At 38.7% G+C, this 23400-nt stretch overlaps 1 protein-coding gene across 1 annotated transcript in view; it reads right to left on the minus strand.

Moving 5' to 3' along the window:
* The window catches only part of C8H10orf67 (chromosome 8 C10orf67 homolog), a 164513-nt gene that overhangs the window by 37531 nt on the left and 103582 nt on the right, over nucleotides 1-23400 (minus strand). The window contains exons 11-13 of the mRNA XM_054522065.1: nucleotides 17360-17439; nucleotides 17203-17268; nucleotides 6468-6555 (exon numbers count right to left, since the gene is read on the minus strand). Coding sequence (XP_054378040.1) covers nucleotides 6468-6555; nucleotides 17203-17268; nucleotides 17360-17439 — 234 coding nt within the window. The remainder of the gene's footprint in view (nucleotides 1-6467; nucleotides 6556-17202; nucleotides 17269-17359; nucleotides 17440-23400) is intronic.

Below are 23400 nucleotides of genomic sequence, written 5' to 3' on the forward strand. Positions count from 1 at the left end.
AGGCCCATTTTCTTCAAGAGAAATTAATAAAATAATGTTTACTCATATCCTGATGACATCTTTTTAAATTTCAAGGTTAAAAAACACAACATACAAATTTCCAAAATGGGGAAGGTGGGCTAATTAGCAACAAACAAAAATTAAACCGGCCTTAGTCAGGTCAAGACATTGCGAAGTGGATAGAATATTTCCTCTAGAACAAAAGGAAAAGACTCAAATTCATGGTCCAATTTATAAGAAATAAATCAAAACTAAGAACTCAAGACCTGTGGAAGTCATGATTTTTAAAAAGTAGCCGGTGAGGTTAAACATAAACATATAAATGTAAGTATAAATAATTGCTATTCATGTAGTTAGAGCGCTGAAAGCAGAAGGTAATTAACCAAAAATACTTTCGTGTGATAAAAAGAATAACATAATCATGATGTGGTTCTCTACAAAGAGTAAATTAACAAAGACTAGAAGGAAGAGGGGAATATATTGATGAAATTAGGGCTGAGACGAAGTTCAGGGAACAAAAACACATATATCTTCTTGTCTTGCAGAGTGTTTTAAGACTCAAAATTTACTTGGTTTTTGGTTTTGATAATTTCAGAAATGTAGTGGGTACTTGAGTTTACCTTACGGTTTACCATTATAATATAGGAAATAAAAGCAAGTAAAATGCAGTTCGTATTACATGAGCCAGGAAACAAAAAGAGCAGGATGCCAGGAATATATCACACGTCACCTATGTTGATAAATTCATATAGTTTCAGTTTGCCAATTAAGTGTAAATAAATGAAGGTGAGATTTTAAAAACTAAAATCTAGTCATGTTATTATAAAAGAACACTTACACATGGTTGGTAGAAATGTAAATTAGTTCCACCACAGTGAAAAATAGTGTGGCGATTCCTCAAAGACCTAAAAACAGAACTACCATTTGACCCAGCAATCTCATTACTGGGCATATACACAAAGGAATATAAATTGTTCTATCATAAAGACACATGCACGCATATGTTAATTGCAGCACTATTCACAATAGCAAAGACATGGAATCAACTTAAATACCCATCAATGATAGACTGGATAATGAAAATGTGGTACATACACACCATGGAATACTATGCAGCCATGTCAAAGAATGAGATCTTGTCCTCTGCAGGAACATGGATAGAACTGGAGGCCATTATCCTTAGCAAAATAATGCAGGAACAGAAAACCAAATACTGCATGTTCTCCCTTATAAATGATGGGAGCTACATGATGAGAACACATGGACATATAGAGGGAAACAACTACACTGAGGCCTACCGGAGGGAGGAGGATGGGAGGAGGGAGAGGATCAGGAAAAATAACCAATGGGTTCCGGACTTAACACCCGGCTGAAGAAATAATCTGTACAACAAACCCCCATGATACAAGTTTACCTATATAACAAACTTGCACATGTACCTCTGAACTTCAAATATAAGTTAAATAATGACTTTCAAGTCAAGGCTAAAAAAAAAAGCTAAATAAGGTCAGGCACGGTGGCTCACGCCTGTAATCCCAGCACTTTGGGAGGCTGAGGCAGGCAGACCATGAGGTCAAGAGATTGAGACCACTCTGGTCAACATGGTGAAACCCTGTCTCTACTAAAAATACAAAATTAGCCGGGTGTGGTGGTACATGCCCATAATCCCAGCTACTCGGGAGGCTGAGGCAGGAGAATCGCTTGAACCCGGGAGGCGGAGGTTGCGGTGAGCCGAGATCGCACCATTGCATTCCAGCCTGAGGAACAAGAGCGAAATTCCATCTCAAAAAAAAAAGCTAAATAAAAATAAATAAATAAAAGGATTTACATTACCTGATTTCAAGATTTACTAGGAAAGCTATGTTAATTAAGACAGTGTGATATTGGCAAAAGGACTGACAAAAAACCAATGGAAAAGAATAACGTAGTTAGAAATAGACTCATACATACACAGTCAATTGATCTAGAAAAACAGAACTGGTGAAATTCAATGAAAAAAGACAAGATCAATATTATAAGAAATATATACAGAATGTGAGATATCGTCACAGACACAGAGAATACAATCTGCCACAGAAAAAATAACTAAGTTGTCTTCATTAAAATAAAAATATCTGACCTTCAGAGAACACCATTCAGAAAATAGAAGGAAAAATTATAGACTGAGGAAAAAAATGTTTGTAATACATATATCTGACAAAGGACTTGTATTCAGAATATCTAACAAAATGCTACAATTCAATAACAGTTAAAAATGGACAAAAGTACAGGAATAGAGGAATGGGCATTTGTTTTTTAAATGAGTGTGGAGCCTCAGGTTTGCAAGATGGAAAAGAGTTCTGGAATTTGGTTGAACAATTTGGATGTTTGTGACACTACTGAACTGTACATTTAAAAATGGCAAAAATGACAAATTTTCTGTTATGTGCATTTAGCCACAAGTTTTAAAAAGTCTTAAGTAGATCCTTCAAAAAAGAAGACCTAAGAATGATCAATCAGCATGCGAAAAGATGCTCAACGTCATTAATTAGGGAAATGCAAATTAAAATTACAATAACATTTTAAAATGGTTAAAATTTAAAAACTAACAATATTGGGCGGGCACTGTGGCTCACGCATGTAATCCCAGCACTTAGGGAGGCCAAGGCAGGTGGATAACGAGGTCAGGAGTTCGAGACCGGCCTGGCCAACATGGTGAAATCTGTCTCCACTAAAAATACAAAAATTGGCTGGGCACAGTGGCTGTAATCCCAGCACTTTGGGAGGCCGAGGCGGGCGGATCACAAGGTCAGGAGATCAAGACCATCCTGGCTAACACAGTGAAACCCTGTCTCTACTAAAAATACAAAAAAATTAGCTGGGCGTGGTGGCAGGTGCCTGTAATCCCAGCTACTCGGGAGGCTGAGGCAGGAGAATGGCGTGAACCCGGGAGGCGGAGCTTGCAGTGAGCAGAGATCGTGCCACAGCACTCCAGCCTGGGTGACAGAGCAAGACTCCATCTCAAAAAAAAAAAAAAAAAAAAAAAAAAAAAAAATTAGCCAGGTGTGGTGGCAGGTGCCTGTAATCCCAGCTACTCAGGAGGCTGAGGCAGAGAATTGCTTGAACCTGGGAGGCAGAGGTTGCAGTGAGCCGAGATCGTGCCACTGCACTCCAGCCTGGCAACAGAGTGAGACTCTGTCTCAAAACAAAACAAAACAAACAAAAAAAAAACAATATCAAGTTGTTAGGGATGTGGAGCAAGTGGAACTCTCAAAGATTGCTGGTGTAAGGGTAAAACGATGCAGTCACTTTGGAGTACTGGCAATTTTGTTGTTTATTTTTTGTAAAAAACTTTGGCCGGGCGTGGTGGCTCACACCTGTAATCCCAGCCCTTTGGGAGGCCAAGGCAGGTGGATCACCTGAGGTCAGGAGTTTGAGATCAGCCTGGCCAACATGGTGAAACCCATCTCTACTAAAAATACAAAAATTAGCCAGGCTTGGTGGCGCATGCCTGTAATCCCAGCTACTCAGGAGGCTGAGGCAGGAGAATCACTTAAACCTGGGAGGTGGAGGATGCAGTGAGACACGATCGTGCCATTGTACTCCAGCTTGGGTGACAGCGCAAGACTCCGTCTCAAAACAAAACAGAAAAACAACTTTTATTTTAGTTTTAGGGGGTACAGGGCAGGTTTGTTACACAGGTAAATTGTGTATCATGGGGGTTTGGTGTTCAGATTACTTCATCACCCAGGTAGTAAGCATAGTATCCAACAGGTAGTTTTTTAATCTTCACTCTCCTCCCACCTCCACCCTCAAGTAGGCCCCCATGTCTGTTCCTTTCTTTGTGTCCATGTGTACTCAATGTTTAGCTCTCACTTATAAGTGAGAACATGTGGTATTTGGTTTTCTGCTTCTGTGTTAGGTCACTTAGGATAATGGCCTCCAGCTCCATTCATGTTGCTGCAAAGGACATGATCTCGCTCTTTTTTTATGTCTGCATCATATTCCATGGTGTATATGTACCACATTTTCTTTGTCCAGTCTACCGTTGATGGGCATTTAGGTTGATTCCATGTCTTTGCTGTTGTGAATGGCGCGGCAACGAACATGTGCATGCATGTGTCTTTGTGGTTTCTTATGCAGTTAAACACACACACTTCCTGTGTCCTCGCCATTCCACTCCTACCTGAGAGATATTAAAACAAACTTTCACAAGTGATTTGTAAGAGAATGTTTATAGCAGCTTTTTTTTCATAATAGCCTTAACTGGAAAGAACCCATTTGTCCAATGAGGCCAGATGGATAAACAAGTTATGGTTTATTCATTCAATAGAATACTACTCAGCATTACAAAGGAACGTAAGAAGGAACAACTGCCATGGATACATGCAATAACATGGGTGGATCTTAAAAGTATTGTGCTGTGTAAAATGGGCCAGACATAGCAAAGTATAAACTGTGTGAGTCCATCTACATAAATTTAAGAACAAGCAAAACTAATCTGTAGTGATAGAAATCGAAACAACGCTTATTTGGTGTGGTGATGGGGGCAATGCATTGTCTGCAAAGGGACATGAGGGAGCTTGCAGGGATGATGGAAATGCTCAATGCCTTGACTTACATGATGGTTACAAAGCAAAACTCTTCAAATGGCACACTTACTACTTGTGCATTTAACCATATGTAAAATATACCCCAATAGTAATATCATAGCAAACTTTTTCTTTCATAGCATTTATCCAAATTTGTAATTTAAATTCCGATGTTTCCCTATTAATGCCTATCTTTTCCACACTGTAGATCAGGCACTATTCTAAGCTCTGCAAGTAAAATAGTTTATAAGATGGACCAGTCTGTCACCTCATGGAATTTACAGTCTGTGAAGCAAAGAGCCATTTTTGTCTTGTTCACTATGTTACACTCAGCATGTAGCTTGGTGCTTGGTACTTATGTGTCCTCAACAAATATTTGTAGGGTGGATGAATGACTAGAGAGAGGGAACCAAGGGACAGTGTTAGTGGATCTAAACTCACACATTCACTTGCTTACTCTTTCCCTCTCCTTCCCCATCAGTTTTTCTTCAGTATTTGAAAATCTGTATACACTGATGAGTATCTCATGTGTCAACATACTGTGTGGACATATAGATGAAGATTCATAAACTTTGAATCCAGGAAACAGTGGCACATGGATGGATTCTAGACCAGATGGAGCTCCATTTGCCTCCACGGGAAGGTGAATTGCATGGCCACTTGAGGGCAGGGCCAAGATTGTACTCAGGAAAAATACTGGATCTACTCATGTGCTTGAATTGGTATAATTTTGAGATTTAGAAGTCTGTTTCATAAAGCCTGGATAATTCAAATTTAGACTAGAAAATGCTACCAGCCAACAATCATAAAAAAGCCTGATTTTGAGTGACACCATATTCTCCTGGATCCTCCAATGTTTTATTTGCTGAACTGATTAAATTTCTAAAATGAGAATTACTTCAACTAAAATTATAACCTGCAGGTGAGAAGAGGAAAAACCAAGAGGGGAAAAAAGACGCTATATATATTCCTATCTATGTAGATCAGTTTGGGAACATTTCAGAGAAATCAAGTATTAAAATCCTCAGCAAGGTTACTATATAAACTTAGTTATAAACAGGAATTAATTTAATATTATCCTGCAAGTGTACTTAAGTTCTTTGATCTCCTGCAGCAACTTAAATTTAGAAAATGGTCTTAAAGTGACAAATGTTGAAAAAAAATTTCAGAAAGAAGATGATTTTAGATTGTATGCCTCCCGAAGCAAAAAAAAGAGCATATATTTATATGTTTCTTAGGCCCTTCCCCACAAACCCGACTTGTCCTCAGAGCACTTAGCACCACAGCAGGTTCTCAACAAAGTTTGTCTCATTTTGGTTTACTTATTAATTGAAATTTACTGGATATATTTCTATACTGGGCATCATTTACCTTAACATTTACAACCCCCAAATGAAAACAGTAAGTCAAATAGGCTAAATAATAGCATAATATAGAATTGGGCTTTATCTATTACATGAATTCTAATGTGAAATTGAATGGCTTGGCACTAGGAACAGATTCTCCTATCTTCTTTTTTTCCTTTGGATGTGACTGGAAGCTTAGACTCTGAGCTTTGATATTTCCCAATATTACATCCGTGGCCACAAATGGGCAGACTGACAGATATGCTCCAGGCAGAATGAGTGCCCGCTCCTCTGAAATTTGTACTTGCCCCATTGTAGCTCAACCATATTGCGCTGTGGCAATTTGTTTACACATCTACCTCTCACACTGGACTGAGCTCTTTGGGTTCAGGCACTTTGTCTTAACACCCTCAGCATCTAGCAGTGACTGCCTTGTACTATCTCTAGAGCCTGTAATGACAGGGGCTCGATAAACCTTAAACGAGAACAAAAAGAAACAGACAGGTATATTTAAAGAGACAAATAGCATCCAAACATTACATGCACTTACAATATAATTGAAGGATGTGTCAGCAAGCACCGCAAACTGACGAAACAGTGTGTGCCTTGTAAACATCTCATTCTTAAGGACATGAAAGCTGAAATTAAAAAAATGATGAAACTTAAAATGTATGTAAATCATAGCATAAAGCAAATAAGCATTATGTTAATGAGGTAGGACACTACATTAAAATTTTAAAATATTACCAAATAAAAATTTAAAAATATTAGCATGAACATACTACCTCTTTCATTTTTAAAACTACATGTTGCCTGGGCAAAATGGTGAAACCCCATCTCTACAAACAATAAAAACAAAATAACCAGGCATGCATGGTGGTACATGCCTGTAGTCCCAGCAATTCAGAAGGCTGAGGTGGGAGGTTCACCTGAGCCCAGAAGGTCAAGGCTGCAGTGAGCCATGATTGCACCACTGCACTCCAGCCTGGATGACACAATGAGACCCTGTCTGACAAAAAACCAAAAACCACACACACACACAAAAACCAAACAAACTTACATGTTTTTCAGCTCAGAAAAGGCATAGAAGTAATGGCAATGATCACCTTTACTGCCCAGACTGTGATTTCAAAAAGCATTTTTCACCAAAATAATTCAGGGCATTTTTCAGAAATGACTGTTTCTAGATCTAAGGCAATAAACGCACAGAATGAACCTGGGACATCCTATTCTACCAGAATTCAACAAAGTCATCAAAGGTTATGTCAAAAGAACACAGTAATCAACTTGAAAGAGTTCCTGTTGACTTAAGATTGGAGAAATCACACATCAAAGATAATAAGAACTACAGTGTGTGGAAACATCACACATATATTAGCTATTTGGGAAATTCTCAGCCTATCTTGATTGCAAGCGATGCGAAAATTAGGAGATTTGTTGTCAGGAAGACATACTCTGTAGAGAAGGCAAGAGAATGGCTGGACAACCTTTAGAGTCTAGGAAGAAACAAAAATCACAGCATTTACTCACACAAAAGACTCTTTGAAGAGATTAGATGTGTGACATCCCTTCAGCCATCTCAGTAGAGTCCAAAATAGAGATGAGATTATCTAGGAAAGACCTGAGAAGGAGCCTCCCATCTAATGAAGTGACTTCCCATGACAAACATGGGAGACCCACAAGATTTTGAGAATGTTATATCAGCAACAACACTATTATATCAGATTGCACTGAAAAGGACAGAGAAAGGAAATAAATGAAAGAAGGTTATTGGATTCCCAAAATTCTATGAGCAGGAAACAGATTGATAAAACTACTCAGGGTCAAACATGTGCTACCTTTCATGAAAGAAGATATTTGACTCAGTAGTAGTGCTTTGGGTCCAGAAGGTGGAACCTTGAGTCACAGAGAATTAGCCCAGGCCTTGAAACCTAATGGCGTTATGCTGAAACAATTTCAAAATTGTTTGGACTAGTGACTCAATTTTCCCCTTCTACTTTCTCCCCTTTCACACAAGAATGTCTATAGCTATTATTGACATTTATGTCAATACAATGACTTTCCCACTATTGTATTTGGGAGCAAATAATCTATAATTTCACAAGTCTACATATGGAGAGAAATTTTGTCCCAGGATGAATTATAACCAGAGTCTCACCATACCTAATTTCGATGATGCAAACTGGGACTTCTGAGGCTGATAACACTTAGATGAAATTTTGGACTTGAGTTGATGCTGTAATGGGTTGAGACTTTGGGGGATATTGGGATGTGGTCAACGCATTTTGCATGCAGGATAGGCATGATTGTTTGGGGACCAGAAGGTTGATTGTAGTAGAGTGAACATTGCCCCCCATGAAAATATCTACTTTCTAATTCCTGGAAATTTTGAGTATGCTACCTAACAAAGTAAAAAGAACTTTGCAGATGTGGTAAGTTACAGATCTTGAGATAGAGTAATTATTCTAGATTATTTAGTGGGCCCAATGTAATCACAATGGTTTTTTAAAAGAAGGAAGCAGGAGGATCAGAGTAGATAAGAATGAAGCAGAAATAATACCTGGAAAGATAATAGCTAAGAATGTTCCAAAATTCAGAAATGACGTTGACCCATAGATTCAAGAGCTAGACCAGATAAATAAAAGGAACTATACCTAGGGACATCATAATAAAACTAATGATAACCAAAGATCAAAGGAAAAAATTTAAAGTACCCAGACATGAAAAAAAAAAGCAACAGTAAGACTGACAGCTGACTTCTCAACAGCAACAATGAAGGCCAAATTACTGACGTTATTTTTTTTATTTTTTAAAAATTTATTTACTCATTTTGAGATGGAGTCTAGCTCTGTTGCCCAGGCTGGAGTGCAGTGGCACGATCTTGGCTCACTGCAACCTCCGCCTCCTGGGTTCAAGCAATTCTCCTGCCTCAGCCTCCTAAGTAGCTGAGATTACAGGTGCCCGCCACCACACCCAGCTTATTTTTGTATTTTTAGTAGAGATGCGGTTTCACTGTGTTGGCCAGGCTGGTCTCGAACTCCTGACCTCATGATCCACCTGCCTCGGCCTCTCAAAGTGCTTGGATTACAAGCGTGAGCCACCAAGCCCGGCCTACTGACATTATTAACCGGCTGAAAAAATAACTGCCAAGATAGAACTCTATACTTGGCAAAAACCTTCTTCAATAATTAAGGTAAAATAGTGACATTTTCCTCCAAAGAAAAGCTGAGAGAATTATTTGCCAGCAAACCTGTATTAAAAATGAAGAAACAAAAAATGAAAGAGAGCTATTCAGGCAGCATGAAAATGATCTCAGATGAAAACATAATAAGCAGAAAAAAATGAGAAGCCCAACAAACAGTAAATGTGTGAGTAAATATAAATGAATACTGAGTATGCCAAACAACAATAGCAACCTTTCATGGAGTTAAAAAAATAGAGAGAATTAAAATTAAAATATAGGAGAGAATTAAATGGAGTGAAAATAGTCTAAGGTTCTAGAATACTTGGGAAATTGGTATCAATAGTAATTTCTAAAACACTGCAATAAGCTAAGAATAAAATTTTACAAAGGAGAAATTTCAAAAAAAGAAAATGAATAACTAACAAATTAATAAAAGAAAATATGGAATAAAAAAGGTTCATTGGTTCAAAACAAGGCAAAAAGGAGAGAAGAAGAAATATAAAACAGGTCAAATAGAAAACAATAAGTAGTAAATACAAACCCAACTATAGTATTTTCACTTAAAGTAAATAAATAAAGTATGACAATTAAATAAAACTGACAGATTAGGTTAAAAACTCAATTATATGCTGATTACAAGAAACACATTCAAATATAGAAATAAGATAGGCTGAAAGAAAAAAGTTAGAAAAAAATACACCATGTACTCTTAACCAAATAGTTAAGCAGACAATAAGCTAAAGAGCATTACTAAAGATAAAAGCATTTCATAATGATAGATATTACTGATAACTTCACAAGATGAGATCAGTATCTAAATTGTGGGTACCCAACAACTAAGATGTAAACTATGTAAAGTAAAAATGGACAGATTAAAATAAGAAACAGATACATCTATAATCATGGTAGAAAATTTAATACTTCTGTTTTAATAGTTGGATATGATGCCAAAAATTTAATAAGTATGTAAAAGATAGAAACAACAAAATTAATGGGTTGACCTCATTGAAATATTTAGAACTCTGCACCCATCAATGACAAAATTTTTCATTCTTGGCCAGGCATGGTGGCTCATGCCTGTAATCCCAAGCACTTTGGGAGGCCGAGGTGGGTGGATCATCTGAGGTTAGGAGTTTGAGACCAGCCTGATCAACATGGAGAATCCCCGTCTCTACTAAAAATAGAAAAAAAATTAGCCAGGCGTGGTGGTGCATCCCTGTAATCCCAGCTACTCGGGTGGCTGAGGCAGGAGAATTGCTTGAACCTGGGAGGCGGAGGTTGCAGTGAGCTGAGATCACGCCATTGCACTCCAGCCTGGGCAACAAGAGCTAAAACTCCGGCTCAAAAAAAAAAAAAAAATCATTCTTTTCAAGAATAAAAACATTTTAAAAAACTGGCCATAGCTTGAACCATAAAACAAACATGAAGACATTTTAACAGATTAAAATTATTCAGAGTAAATACTCTGAGCACAAGAGAATTAAACTAGAACTATAACTAGCTAATCTTCAACTTACTGGAAATAAAACATATTACTTACCCTTTTTTTTCTTGAGAAAATGTCCCACTCTGTCACCCAGGCTAGAGTGCAGTGGCATGAACAGGGCTTATGGCAGCCTTGACCTCGTGGGTTCAAGCAATCTTCCTGCCTCAGCCTCCCATGTAGCTGGGAGGACCACAGGTGCATGCCACGACACCCAGCTAATTTTTTTATTTTTTGTAGAGATGGGTTTCACTTTGTTGCCCAGGCTGGTCTCAAACTCCTGAGCTCAAGCAATCTTTCTGCCTTGGTCTCTCAATGTGCTGGGATTACAGGCATGAGCCACTGTGCCCAGCCCATATTACTTCTAAATAACCCATGGATCAAAGAAGAAATAAAATTGAATTTAGAAAATATTTTGTTTGAGTAATAATAAATATATTATATGTCACAACTTGTGGGAAGCAGCTCAAACAATACTTAGAAGAAAATATATAGTGTTAAATGCATATATTCAAAGAAAAGAAGTCTGAAAAATCAATGATCTAGGCTTCCTTCTTGAAATCTAGTAAAAAGACAGCAAATAAAACATTAAAAATTAGAAGGAAACAAGATAAAAGCAAAAGTCAATTACTCTATCAAAAAACCATCAGAGCTAATAAATTCAGTAAAGTTACAGGATACAAAATAAACATACAAAAATCAATTGTGTTTATATATACCAACAATAAGCTATCCAAAAAGAAATTTTTTTTAAAATTCCATTTATAACAGCATCAAAGAATAAAATACTTAGGTATAAATTTAACCAACAAGGTAAAAGATCTGTATCTTGAAAACTATAAAGCACTGAAGAAAGAAGTTAAAGTAGATACAAATAAATAAAACGATATCTTGTATTCATGAATTAAAAGAAGTAATATTGTCAAGATGTCTATACTACCCAAAGTAATCTACAGATTAAATGCAATTGCCACCAAAATTGCAATGGCATTTTTCACAGAAGTAGGAAAAATAATCCTAAAATTTTATGGAAACATAGAAGACCCCAAATGGCTAGCCAAAGCTCTTTTGAGAAAAAGGAACAAAGCTGGAGGCAGCTCACTTCCTGATTTGAAACTATGTTACAAAGCTATAGTAATCAAAACAGTATGATTGTACTGACATGAAAATAGACACTTAGACCAATGGAACAGATTAGAGAGCTCAGAAATAAGCTCATGCATATATGGTCAACTAATTTTTGACAAGAGTGACAAGAATATACAATGGGGGAAAGGATAGTCTCTTCAATAAATGATGTTGAAGTAACAGGATATCTACATGCAAAAGGATGAAATTAGACCCCTATATTACATAGTACACAAAAATTAACTCAAAATGGATTAAAGGCATAAACATAAGTCCTGAAACCATAAAATTCCTAGAAGAAAACATAGGAGGGAAAGCTTTTTCACGTTGGCCTTTGGCAATGATTTTTTGAATATAATACCAGATGCACAAGCAACAAAAAACAAGAACGAATAAATAGGATTATTTCAAACTACAAAGCTTCCTCACAGTAAAGAAAACAACAAAATGAAAAGACAACTTAAGGAATGGAAGAAAACATTTGCAAACCGTACATCTTATCTGATAAGGGGTTAATATCCAAAATATATAAGAAACTCAGCTTAACAGCAAGAAAACAACCTGATTTAAAAGTGAACAAAGGAACTGAATAGACATTTCCCCAAAGAAGACACACAAATGGCCAAGTATATGAAAAATTGCTCAATATCACTTATCATCAGGAAAATGCAAATCAAAACCACAATAAGATATCACCTCACTCCTGTTAGAATGGCTACTATCAGAAAGACAAAAGATAACAAGTGCTGGTGAGGATGTGGAGAAAAGGGAACCCTTGCACACTGTTGATGGGAATGTAAATAGTTCAGCCACTGTGGAAATCAGTCTGAGATTTCTCAAAGAACTTAAAATAGAACTACTCTTTGATCCAGCAACTCCACTGCTGGGTATATACCCAAAGGAGTATAAATCGTTCTACCATAAGGACACATGCACATGCATGTTCATTGCAGCACTGTTCACAATAGCAAAGACATGAAATCAACCTAGATGCCCATCAATGGTAAACTGGATAAAAAAATATGGTACACATACACGATGGAATACTGCACAGTCATAAAAAAGAATGAAATCATGTCCTTTGCAGCAATATGGATGGAGCTGGAAGCCGTTATCCTAAACAAACTAACACGGGAACAGAAAACCAAATACCACATGTTCACACTTATAAGTGGGAGCAAAACATTGAGTACACGTAGACACAAAGATGGGAACAACAGACATCAGGGCCTATTTGAGGGTGGAGGTTTGGAGGAGAGTGAGGAATGAAAAACTACCTATCAGGTACCATGCTGATTACCTGGGTGACAAAATTATCTGTACACCAAACCCCTACGACATGCAAGTTACCCATGTAACAAACTTGCACACATACCCCCTGACCTAAAATAAAAGTTAGAAAGGAAAAAAAAGTTTTTTAATTAAAATTAAAATTTTAAAAAAGTCAATGAAAAGACATATGAGAAAAGTTCAGCAAAGGCAGTTATTTCTTTGAAATAAATAACACAAAATTGATAACTCCCACTAGACTAAGAAAAAAGGAGAAAAACACAAATTCTCAGGAATGAAACACAAGTATCAGGAATGAAAAAGGGACATTACCAGATCTTACAGATACAGTCATGCACTGCATAACGATGTTCGGTCAAAGACGGACTGCATAAACAATGGTGGTCCCATAAGATTATAATGGAGCTGAAAAGTTGTCACTGCCTAGTAACGTCTTGACAATCCTGAGCCTGTGTAGGCCTAGGCTAGTGTGTGTGTTTGTATCTTAGTTTTTAACAAAAAAGTTTAAAAAGTAAAAAATAAAAATAAAAAAATTTAAACACAGACAAAAACTTAAAGAATAAGAATATAAAGGAAAAAATTATATACATATTATTTGAGACAGGGTCTCACTCTGTCACCCAGGTTGGAGTGCAGGGCGTGATCACAACTTACTGCAGCCTCAACCTCCTGGGCTCAAGCGATCCTCCCACCTGTCAGGCTGCCACGTAGCTGGGACTACAGGTGAGCACCACCATGTGAAAAAATAATCTTGTATACCTGTACAATATGTTTGTGTTTAAAGCTGTGTTATTACAAAAGAGTCAAAAAGTTTTAAAAATTAGAAAGTTTATAAAGTAAAAAAATTACAGTAAGCTAAGGCTAATTTGTTATTGAAAAAATATATTTTTTTGTAAATCTAGTGTAGCCTGAGTGTCTAGTGTTTACAAAATCTACAGTAGTGTATGGTAATGTCCTAGGCCTTCACGTTCACTCACCACTGGCTCACCCAGAGCAACTTCCACTCCTGCATGCTCCATTCATGGTAAGTGCCTTATACAGGTGGACCATTCTTTATCTTTTATACTGCATTTTCACTGTATCTTTTCTATGTTTAGGTATATTTAGATGCATAAACACTTACCATTGTGTTATAATTGCTTACAGTATTCAGTTATAGTCTCATGCTGTGCAGGTTTGTAGCCTAGGAGCAATAGGCTATACCATATAGCCTAGGTGTGTGGTAGGCTATGCCATCTAGGTTTGTAAGCACACTCTAAGATGCTCACACAATGATGAAATCGCCTAATGACACATTTCTCAGAATCTATCCCTGTCACCAAGTGACACATGACTGTCATTTATATATATAATATGAGGATATTATGAATAACTTTATATCAATAAATTAGACAATTCAATGAAATGAGAAAATTCCCACACATAAAAGACAACACAAATTATCAAACTGATTAGAAGAAATTGAAAATTGGAATAGCCCAATTTTTATGACAAATTGAATGTTATTGAAAACTTTCCCCAAGGGAATGATAAGCATTCAATTCAGAATATGTGCTAATTGGGAGGAGAGGTGACAGGTGCTGGATGGGCAACAGGGACCGTGAAGCCACTGCTAATTCCTTCTTTCTTTACCTGTGTGGTGAGGACACAGGTGTTCACTCTGTTGAAGTAAGGAGCAGTGTAAAGTTTCTGTTTACAGAGGGTTCCAAGGTGAGGGGACTACATGAGCAGAGTGGGCCTTCACCTTGCATGGCCAATCTAGATTTCTGATGTTTGCAGTCTCTCTGGGATGGCAATCTAGTGCTCTGAGTGAGGGCAGGAGAAGGGATGTGTGCATGGACCTCTTCCATATATGCAAGCCAGAGTGGCACAGGAACCACATGTAACATTTCTTACGTGCTTGATAAACACGGTGGGCAAAAGTGAGTCCATCGGGCCCAGAGCCCATCAGGCAGAACAGAGGGTGGCTCAGGTCGATGCATGTGGATTGCCGCCTGGGGTGGAGGTGGAAACAGCGGCATCACCGTGGCATCAGCCTGGTAGGGATATGTTCCGAAGCTGATATGCCACACCTGCATACTGTTTGTGCGACAATGATGACATTGGCAGTCGCATCAGGCTTGGCACACCAAGAGGAAGGACTAGCCCTGCCCTTGTCCGCACTGCTCACATTCAATCTTCCTGGAAATAAGAACTCGGTAGAGATGGAAAAGGAGCTTGGAAATGAAGCCCTGAATTGGAATGGGACCCAGCGTAAATCATGAATTGACTGAGAAATCATTGGGTTGGACTCTGATCTTGACTGGCTAAGGTGAGGTTTTTCCTCTACTAAACAAAAATGAGTGCATCTAATCTAGGATCAGTTACAGTAAAATGAAATTACCATGTTAGCCCATGTAAGTCTGTGACTACACAATTAATCTCCATACCACACCACGATGAAGTACTCTGTACAAATGCACTCGCTATGGTGCTGTATATGCCACATTGAATTAATACCTGGAGCTTCAGCCTAAGTAGAGAGACATAATCTACAATGTCCCAATTAGTTGGTTAAATGAGAAAACATAGAAAGTGTGTAGTAATAAATATTTCTGCTTTCCTAAATATTTAGATATCAACATAAAGTCTGCAGAGACCAGAATGATTAATATGATTGTCAACATCTTGGTTAATAGAAAATCAATTAGAAGTAAAACGTTAAACTCCATCTCTACTAAAAATACAAAAAAAAATTAGGTAGGTGTGGTGGTCGGCGCCTGTAATCCCAGCTACTAAGGAGGCTGTGGCTGGAGAATCGCTTGAACCCAGAAGATGGAGGTTGCAGTGAGCCAAGATTGCGCCACTGCACTCCAGCCTGAGCAACAAGAGCAAAAACTCCCTCTCAAAAAAAAAAAAAAAAAAAGTAAAACTGATATGTTCTTGTAAATCATCACTGAAGAATAGGGGAAATCCCGTAGGGTCAGAGATAAGGTAAATCTTAAGGATGAAAGTGAACCCTACAGAAATAAATAAGGGAAAGTCATTTTATTCAGCTCTAGAGATAATCCAAAACCTATGTGCAGGGAAATGAAATCAAGTGCATATTTTAATTTTCTTTTGTCTCACATCTATCTACATTCTGTTCTTAAATAACTATGTGAGACAGGGCAGGTGTTAATATGCACATTTTACACAGCACAAAATGCTTATCAGCACATACATGAAACACGGGTAGGAGATCATTTCAGCACCAAACAGAACAAGGCAGAACATTTTACTACAAGGTGTTTTTGCCCTCAATCCTGTGTTTTTTCTGTCTTGGCGTGGATTCTTTGTGTCACCGCACTTAGGATGAATTATTTCCGTATAATATACATAGCCAGGTATAGAAGTTTATACAGACAAGATCCATAGTGTATGCTTAAGAAATACAGTGCACATGTAAGGCATTGCCATCCCAGGATCTTACATGTAAGTTACAAGTTTGACCTCCGATGGCCTCCGTCAGACCAACATTAAACCCATCGTGCCTGGATGATGCTTGACTGTGAAAGAATATTGCAAAAGAACTTCCCATACATGTTCCCCCAGGGAATCTGGGGGAAATTATGGCAGAACACAACTAAACAGAAGACAGATTTTTAATGTTAACATGTCAGGGTAAGGGAAAAAATAAGCATTTTTCCAATTTGCATTGTTTTTGCCCTTTTCAGAATTTTACAGTTTCTCCATTTTGAAAAAGGCAAAGAGAATACTGGGAAGAGAAACAAAATGCTTATGTGAGTGAAAAATAGATCTGAGAGGCTGAGGAACTGGAGCTGTTGTGTCTGGTAGAGGATCTGATATATAAAGCAACTTTATAAAGACAATACAAACTACTTATATATCATTGTGTGCAAATGAGCAGGAAAAGGTTTTAATAGCCCTATGAAAGAAGATGACTAAATAGGTCTGATTAAACCAGGTATTAAGAGAGTGAGTCTGTCCTGCTGATCTTTTATGACAGAAACGCAGATAGGGAATGAAAACATCTCAAATATTTTTACTTCTCAGTGATTTTGATTACTCTTCTATTTTAGACCAATTATTTTGCCTTTCTTGTAGAAGTATATGAGGTGATTTAACATTAATATGTAAAAAAATTGCAACATTCCTAACTTCCTTAAAAGATGATTAGTCATGTTTTTAGAAATAGAATTTGTATATATCACACCATACCTGTTCCTGAGAATAAAGAATCTCTTTTCCCAGCTTTTATTTAGTCGATCAGCTTCCTTCCTAAACCTATAAAAAATTTACAGATGGTTAAATATTGTATTAGTTACAAATGAACATTATGTCTCATTACCAGTGCCTTTTAGTCTATTACCAGTACCTTTCCATCTTCTTTTTCTCATTCTCTAAATTTGCCTTTAATGCTTCTATTTGAGACTCCAAATCATGTTTGTCTTCAACCTTTCAATAGAAAATATAACACAAAGTTAATTACACAAACAATATATCTTGTTTCTCCATAAATCTGAAAAGACTGGGGGGAGGAGCCAAGATGGCCGAATAGGAACAGCTCCGGTCTACAGCTCCCAGCGCGAGCGACGCAGAAGACGGGTGATTTCTGCATTTCCATCTGAGGTACCGTGTTCATCTCACTAGGGAGTGCCAGACAGTGGGCGCAGGTCAGTGGGTGAGCGCACCGTGTGCCAGCCGAAGCAGGGGCGAGGCATTGCCTCACTCGGGAAGCGCAAGGGGTCAGGGAGTTCCCCTTCCAGGGGTGACAGACGGCACCTGGAAAATCGGGCCACTCCCACCCGAATACTGTGCTTTTCCGACGGGCTTAGGAAACGGTGCCCCAGGAGAGTATAGCCCGCACCTGGCTCAGAGGGTCCTACGCCCACGGAGTCTCGCTGATTGCTAGCACAGCAGTCTGAGATCAAACAGCGAGTCGGCAGCGAGGCTGGGGGAGGGGCGCCCGCCATTGCCCAGGCTCGCTTAGGTAAACAAAGCAGCCTGGAAGCTTGAACTGGGTGGAGCCCACCACAGCTCAAGGAGGCCTGCCTGCCTCTGTAGGCTCCACCTCTGGGGGCAGGACACAGACAAACAAAAAGACAGCAGTAACCTCTGCAGACTTAAATGTCTCTGTCTGACAGCTTTGAGGAGAGCAGTGGTTCTCCCAGCACGCAGCTGGAGATCTGAGAACGGGCTGACTGCCTCCTCAAGTGGGTCCCTGACCCCTGACCCCCGAGCAGCCTAACTGGGAGGCACCCCCCAGCAGGGGCAGACTGACACCTCACACGGCCGGACAGGTACTCCAACAGACCTGCAGCTGAGGGTTCTGTCTGTTAGAAGGAAAACTAACAGAAAGGACATCCACACCAAAAACCCATCTGTACATCACCATCATCAAAGACCAAAAGTAGATAAAACCACAAAGATGGGGAAAAAACAGAGCAGAAAAACTGGAAACTCTAAAAACCAGAGTACCTCTCCTCCTCCAAAGGAACGCAGTTCCTCACCAGCAACGGAACAAAGCTGGACGGAGAATGACTTTGACGAGCTGAGAGAAGAAGGCTTCAGACGATCAAATTACTCCGAGCTACGGGAGGATATTCAAACCAAAGGCAAAGAAGTTGAAAACTTTGAAAAAAATTTAGAAGAATGTATAACTAGAATAACCAATACAGAGAAGTGCTTAAAGGAGCTGATGGAGCTGAAAACCAAGGCTCGAGAACTACGTGAAGAATGCAGAAGCCTCAGGAGCCGATGCGATCAAATGGAAGAAAGGGTATCAGCCCTGGAAGATGAAATGAATGAAATGAAGCGAGAAGGGAAGTTTAGAGAAAAAAGAATAAAAAGAAACGAGCAAAGCCTCCAAGAAATGTGGGACTATGTGAAAAGACCAAATCTACGTCTGATTGGTGTACCTGAAAGTGACGGGGAGAATGGAACCAAGTTGGAAAACACTCTGCAGGATATTATCCAGGAGAACTTCCCCAATCTAGCAAGGCAGGCCAACATTCAGATTCAGGAAATACAGAGAACGCCACAAAGATACTCCTCGAGAAGAGCAACTCCAAGACACATAATTGTCAGATTCACCAAAGTTGAAATGAAGGAAAAAATGTTAAGGGCAGCCAGAGAGAAAGGTCGGGTTACCATCAAAGGGAAGCCCATCAGACTAACAGCGGATCTCTCGGCAGAAACCCTACAAGCCAGAAGAGAGTGGGGGCCAATATTCAACATTCTTAAAGAAAAGAATTTTCAACCCAGAATTTCATATCCTGCCAAACTAAGCTTCATAAGTGAAGGAGAAATAAAATCCTTTACAGACAAGCAAATGCTGAGAGATTTTGTCACCACCAGGCCTGCCCTAAAAGAGCTCCTGAAGGAAGCGCTAAACATGGAAAGGCACAACCGGTACCAGCCACTGCAAAATCATACCGAAATGTAAAGAACATCGAGACTAGGAAGAGACTGCATCAACTAACGAGCAAAATAACCAGCTAACATCATAATGACAGGATCAAATTCACACATAACAATATTAACTTTAAATGTAAATGGACTAAATGCTCCAATTAAAAGACACAGACTGGCAAACTGGATAAAGACTCAAGACCCATCAGTGTGCTGTATTCAGGAAACCCATCTCACGTGCAGAGACACACATAGGCTCAAAATAAAAGGATGGAGGAAGATCTACCAAGCAAATGGAAAACAAAAAAAGGCAGGGGTTGCAATCCTAGTCTCTGATAAAACAGACTTTAAACCAACAAAGATCAAAAGAGACAAAGAAGGCCATTACATAATGGTAAAGGGATTAATTCAACAAGAAGAGCTAACTATCCTAAATATATATGCACCCAATACAGGAGCACCCAGATTCATAAAGCAAGTCCTGAGTGACCTACAAAGAGACTTAGACTCCCACACATTAATAATGGGAGACTTTAACACCCCACTATCAACATTAGACAGATCAACGAGACAGAAAGTCAACAAGGATACCCAGGAATTGAACTCAGCTCTGCACCAAGCGGACCTAATAGACATCTACAGAACTCTCCACCCCAAATCAACAGAATATACATTTTTTTCAGCACCACACCACACCTATTCCAAAATTGACCATATACTTGGAAGTAAAGCTCTCCTCAATAAATGTAAAAGAACAGAAATTGTAACAAACTGTCTCTCAGATCACAGTGCAATCAAGCTAGAACTCAGGATTAAGAATCTCACTCAAAACCGCTCAACTACATGGAAACTGAACAACCTGCTCCTGAATGACTACTGGGTACATAACGAAATGAAGGCAGAAATAAAGATGTTCTTTGAAACCAACGAGAACCAAGACACAACATACCAGAATCTCTGGGATGCATTCAAAGCAGTGTGTAGAGGGAAATTTATAGCACTAAATGCCCACAAGAGAAAGCAGGAAAGATCCAAAATTGACACCCTAACATCACAATTAAAAGAACTAGAAAAGCAAGAGCAAACACATTCAAAAGCTAGCAGAAGGCAAGAAATAACTAAAATCAGAGCAGAACTGAAGGAAATAGAGACACAAAAAACCCTTCAAAAAATAAATGAATCCAGGAGCTGGTTTTTTGAAAGGATCAACAAAATTGATAGACCGCTAGCAAGATTAATAAAGAAAAAAAGAGAGAAGAATCAAATAGATGCAATAAAAAATGATAAAGGGGATATCACCACCAATCCCACAGAAATACAAACTACCATCAGAGAATATTACAAACACCTCTATGCAAATAAACTAGAAAATCTAGAAGAAATGGATAAATTCCTCAACACATACACCCTCCCAAGACTAAACCAGGAAGAAGTTGAATCTCTGAATAGACCAATAACAGGAGCTGAAATTGTGGCAATAATCAATAGCTTACCAACCAAAAAAAGTCCAGGTCCAGATGGATTCACAGCCGAATTCTACCAGAGGTACAAGGAGGAGCTGGTACCATTCCTTCTGAAACTATTCCGATCAATAGAAAAAGAGGGAATCCTCCCTAACTCATTTTATGAGGCCAGCATCATCCTGATACCAAAGCCTGGCAGAGACACAACAAAAAAAGAGAATTTTAGACCAATATCCTTGATGAACATTGATGCAAAAATCCTCAATAAAATACTGGCAAATCGAATCCAGCAGCACATCAAAAAGCTTATCCACCATGATCAAGTGGGCTTCATCCCTGGGATGCAAGGCTGGTTCAATATACGCAAATCAATAAATGTAATCCAGCATATAAACAGAACGAAAGACAAAAACCACATGATTATCTCAATAGATGCAGAAAAGGCCTTTGACAAAATTCAACAACCCTTCATGCTAAAAACTCTCAATAAATTAGGAATTGATGGGACGTATCTCAAAATAATAAGAGCTATTTATGACAAACCCACAGCCAATATCATACTGAATGGGCAAAAACTGGAAGCATTCCCTTTGAAAACTGGCACAAGACAGGGATGCCCTCTCTCACCACTTCTATTCAACATAGTGTTGGAAGTTCTGGCCAGGGCAATTAGGCAGGAGAAGGAAATCAAGGGTATTCAATTAGGAAAAGAGGAAGTCAAATTGTCCCTGTTTGCAGATGACATGATAGTATATCTAGAAAACCCCATTGTCTCAGCCCAAAATCTCCTTAAGCTGATAAGCAACTTCAGCAAAGTCTCAGGATACAAAATCAATGTGCAAAAATCACAAGCATTCTTATACATCAATAACAGACAAACAGAGAGCCAAATCATGAGTGAACTCCCATTCACAATTGCTTCAAAGAGAATAAAATACCTAGGAATCCAACTTACAAGGGATGTGAAAGACCTCTTCAAGGAGAACTACAAACCACTGCTCAAGGAAATAAAAGAGGATACAAACAAATGGAAGAACATTCCATGCTCATGGGTAGGAAGAATCAATATCATGAAAATGGCCATCCTTCCCAAGGTAATTTACAGATTCAATGCCATCCCCATCAAACTACCAATGACTTTCTTCACAGAATTGGAAAAAACTACTTTAAAGTTCATATGGAACCAAAAAAGAGCCCGCATCGCCAAGTCAATCCTAAGCCAAAAGAACAAAGCTGGAGGCATCACGCTACCTGACTTCAAACTATACTACAAGGCTACAGTAACCAAAACAGCATGGTACTGGTACCAAAACAGAGATATAGATCAATGGAACAGAACAGAGCCGTCAGAAATAATGCCACATATCTACAAGTATCTGATCTTTGACAAACCTGAGAAAAACAAGAAATGGGGAAAGGATTCCCTATTTAATAAATGGTGCTGGGAAAACTGGCTAGCCATATGTAGAAAGCTGAAACTGGATCCCTTCCTTACACCTTATACAAAAATCAATTCAAGATGGATTAAAGACTTAAATGTTAGACCTAAAACCATAAAAACCCTAGAAGAAAACCTAGGCATTACCATTCAGGACATAGGCATGGGCAAGGACTTCATGTCTAAAACACCAAAAGCAATGGCAACAAAAGCCAAAATTGACAAATGGGATCTAATTAAACTCAAGAGCTTCTGCACAGCAAAAGAAACTACCATCAGAGTGAACAGGCAACCTACAAAATGGGAGAAAATTTTCGCAACCTACTCATCTGACAAAGGGCTAATATCCAGAATCTACAATGAACTCCAACAAATTTACAAGAAAAAAACAAACAACCCCATCAAAAAGTGGGCAAAGGACATGAACAGACACTTCTCAAAAGAAGACATTGATGCAGCCAAAAAACACATGAAAAAATGCTCACCATCACTGGCCATCAGAGAAATGCAAATCAAAACCACAATGAGATACCATCTCACACCAGTTAGAATGGCAATCATTAAAAAGTCAGGAAACAACAGGTGCTGGAGAGGATGTGGAGAAATAGGAACACTTTTACACTGTTGGTGGGACTGTAAACTAGTTCAACCCTTGTGGAAGTCAGTGTGGCGATTCCTCAGGGATCTAGAACTAGAAATTCCATTCGACCCAGCCATCCCATTACTGGGTATATACCCAAAGGACTATAAATCATGCTGCTATAAAGACACATGCACACGTATGTTTATTGCGGCATTATTCACAATAGCAAAGACTTGGAACCAACCCAAATGTCCAACAATGATAGACTGGATTAAGAAAATGTGGGACATATACACCATGGAATACTATGCAGCCATAAAAAATGATGAGTTCACGTCCTTTGTAGGGACATGGATGAAATTGGAAATCATCATTCTCAGTAAACTATCGCAAGAACAAAAAACCAAACACCGCATATTCTCACTCATAGGTGGGAATTGAACAATGAGAACACATGGACACAGGAAGGGGAACATCACACTCTGGGGACTGTTGTGGGGTGGGGGGAGGGGGGAGGGATA

Source organism: Pongo abelii, chromosome 8, assembly GCF_028885655.2.
Source record: "Pongo abelii isolate AG06213 chromosome 8, NHGRI_mPonAbe1-v2.0_pri, whole genome shotgun sequence".
NCBI lineage: Eukaryota > Metazoa > Chordata > Mammalia > Primates > Hominidae > Pongo > Pongo abelii.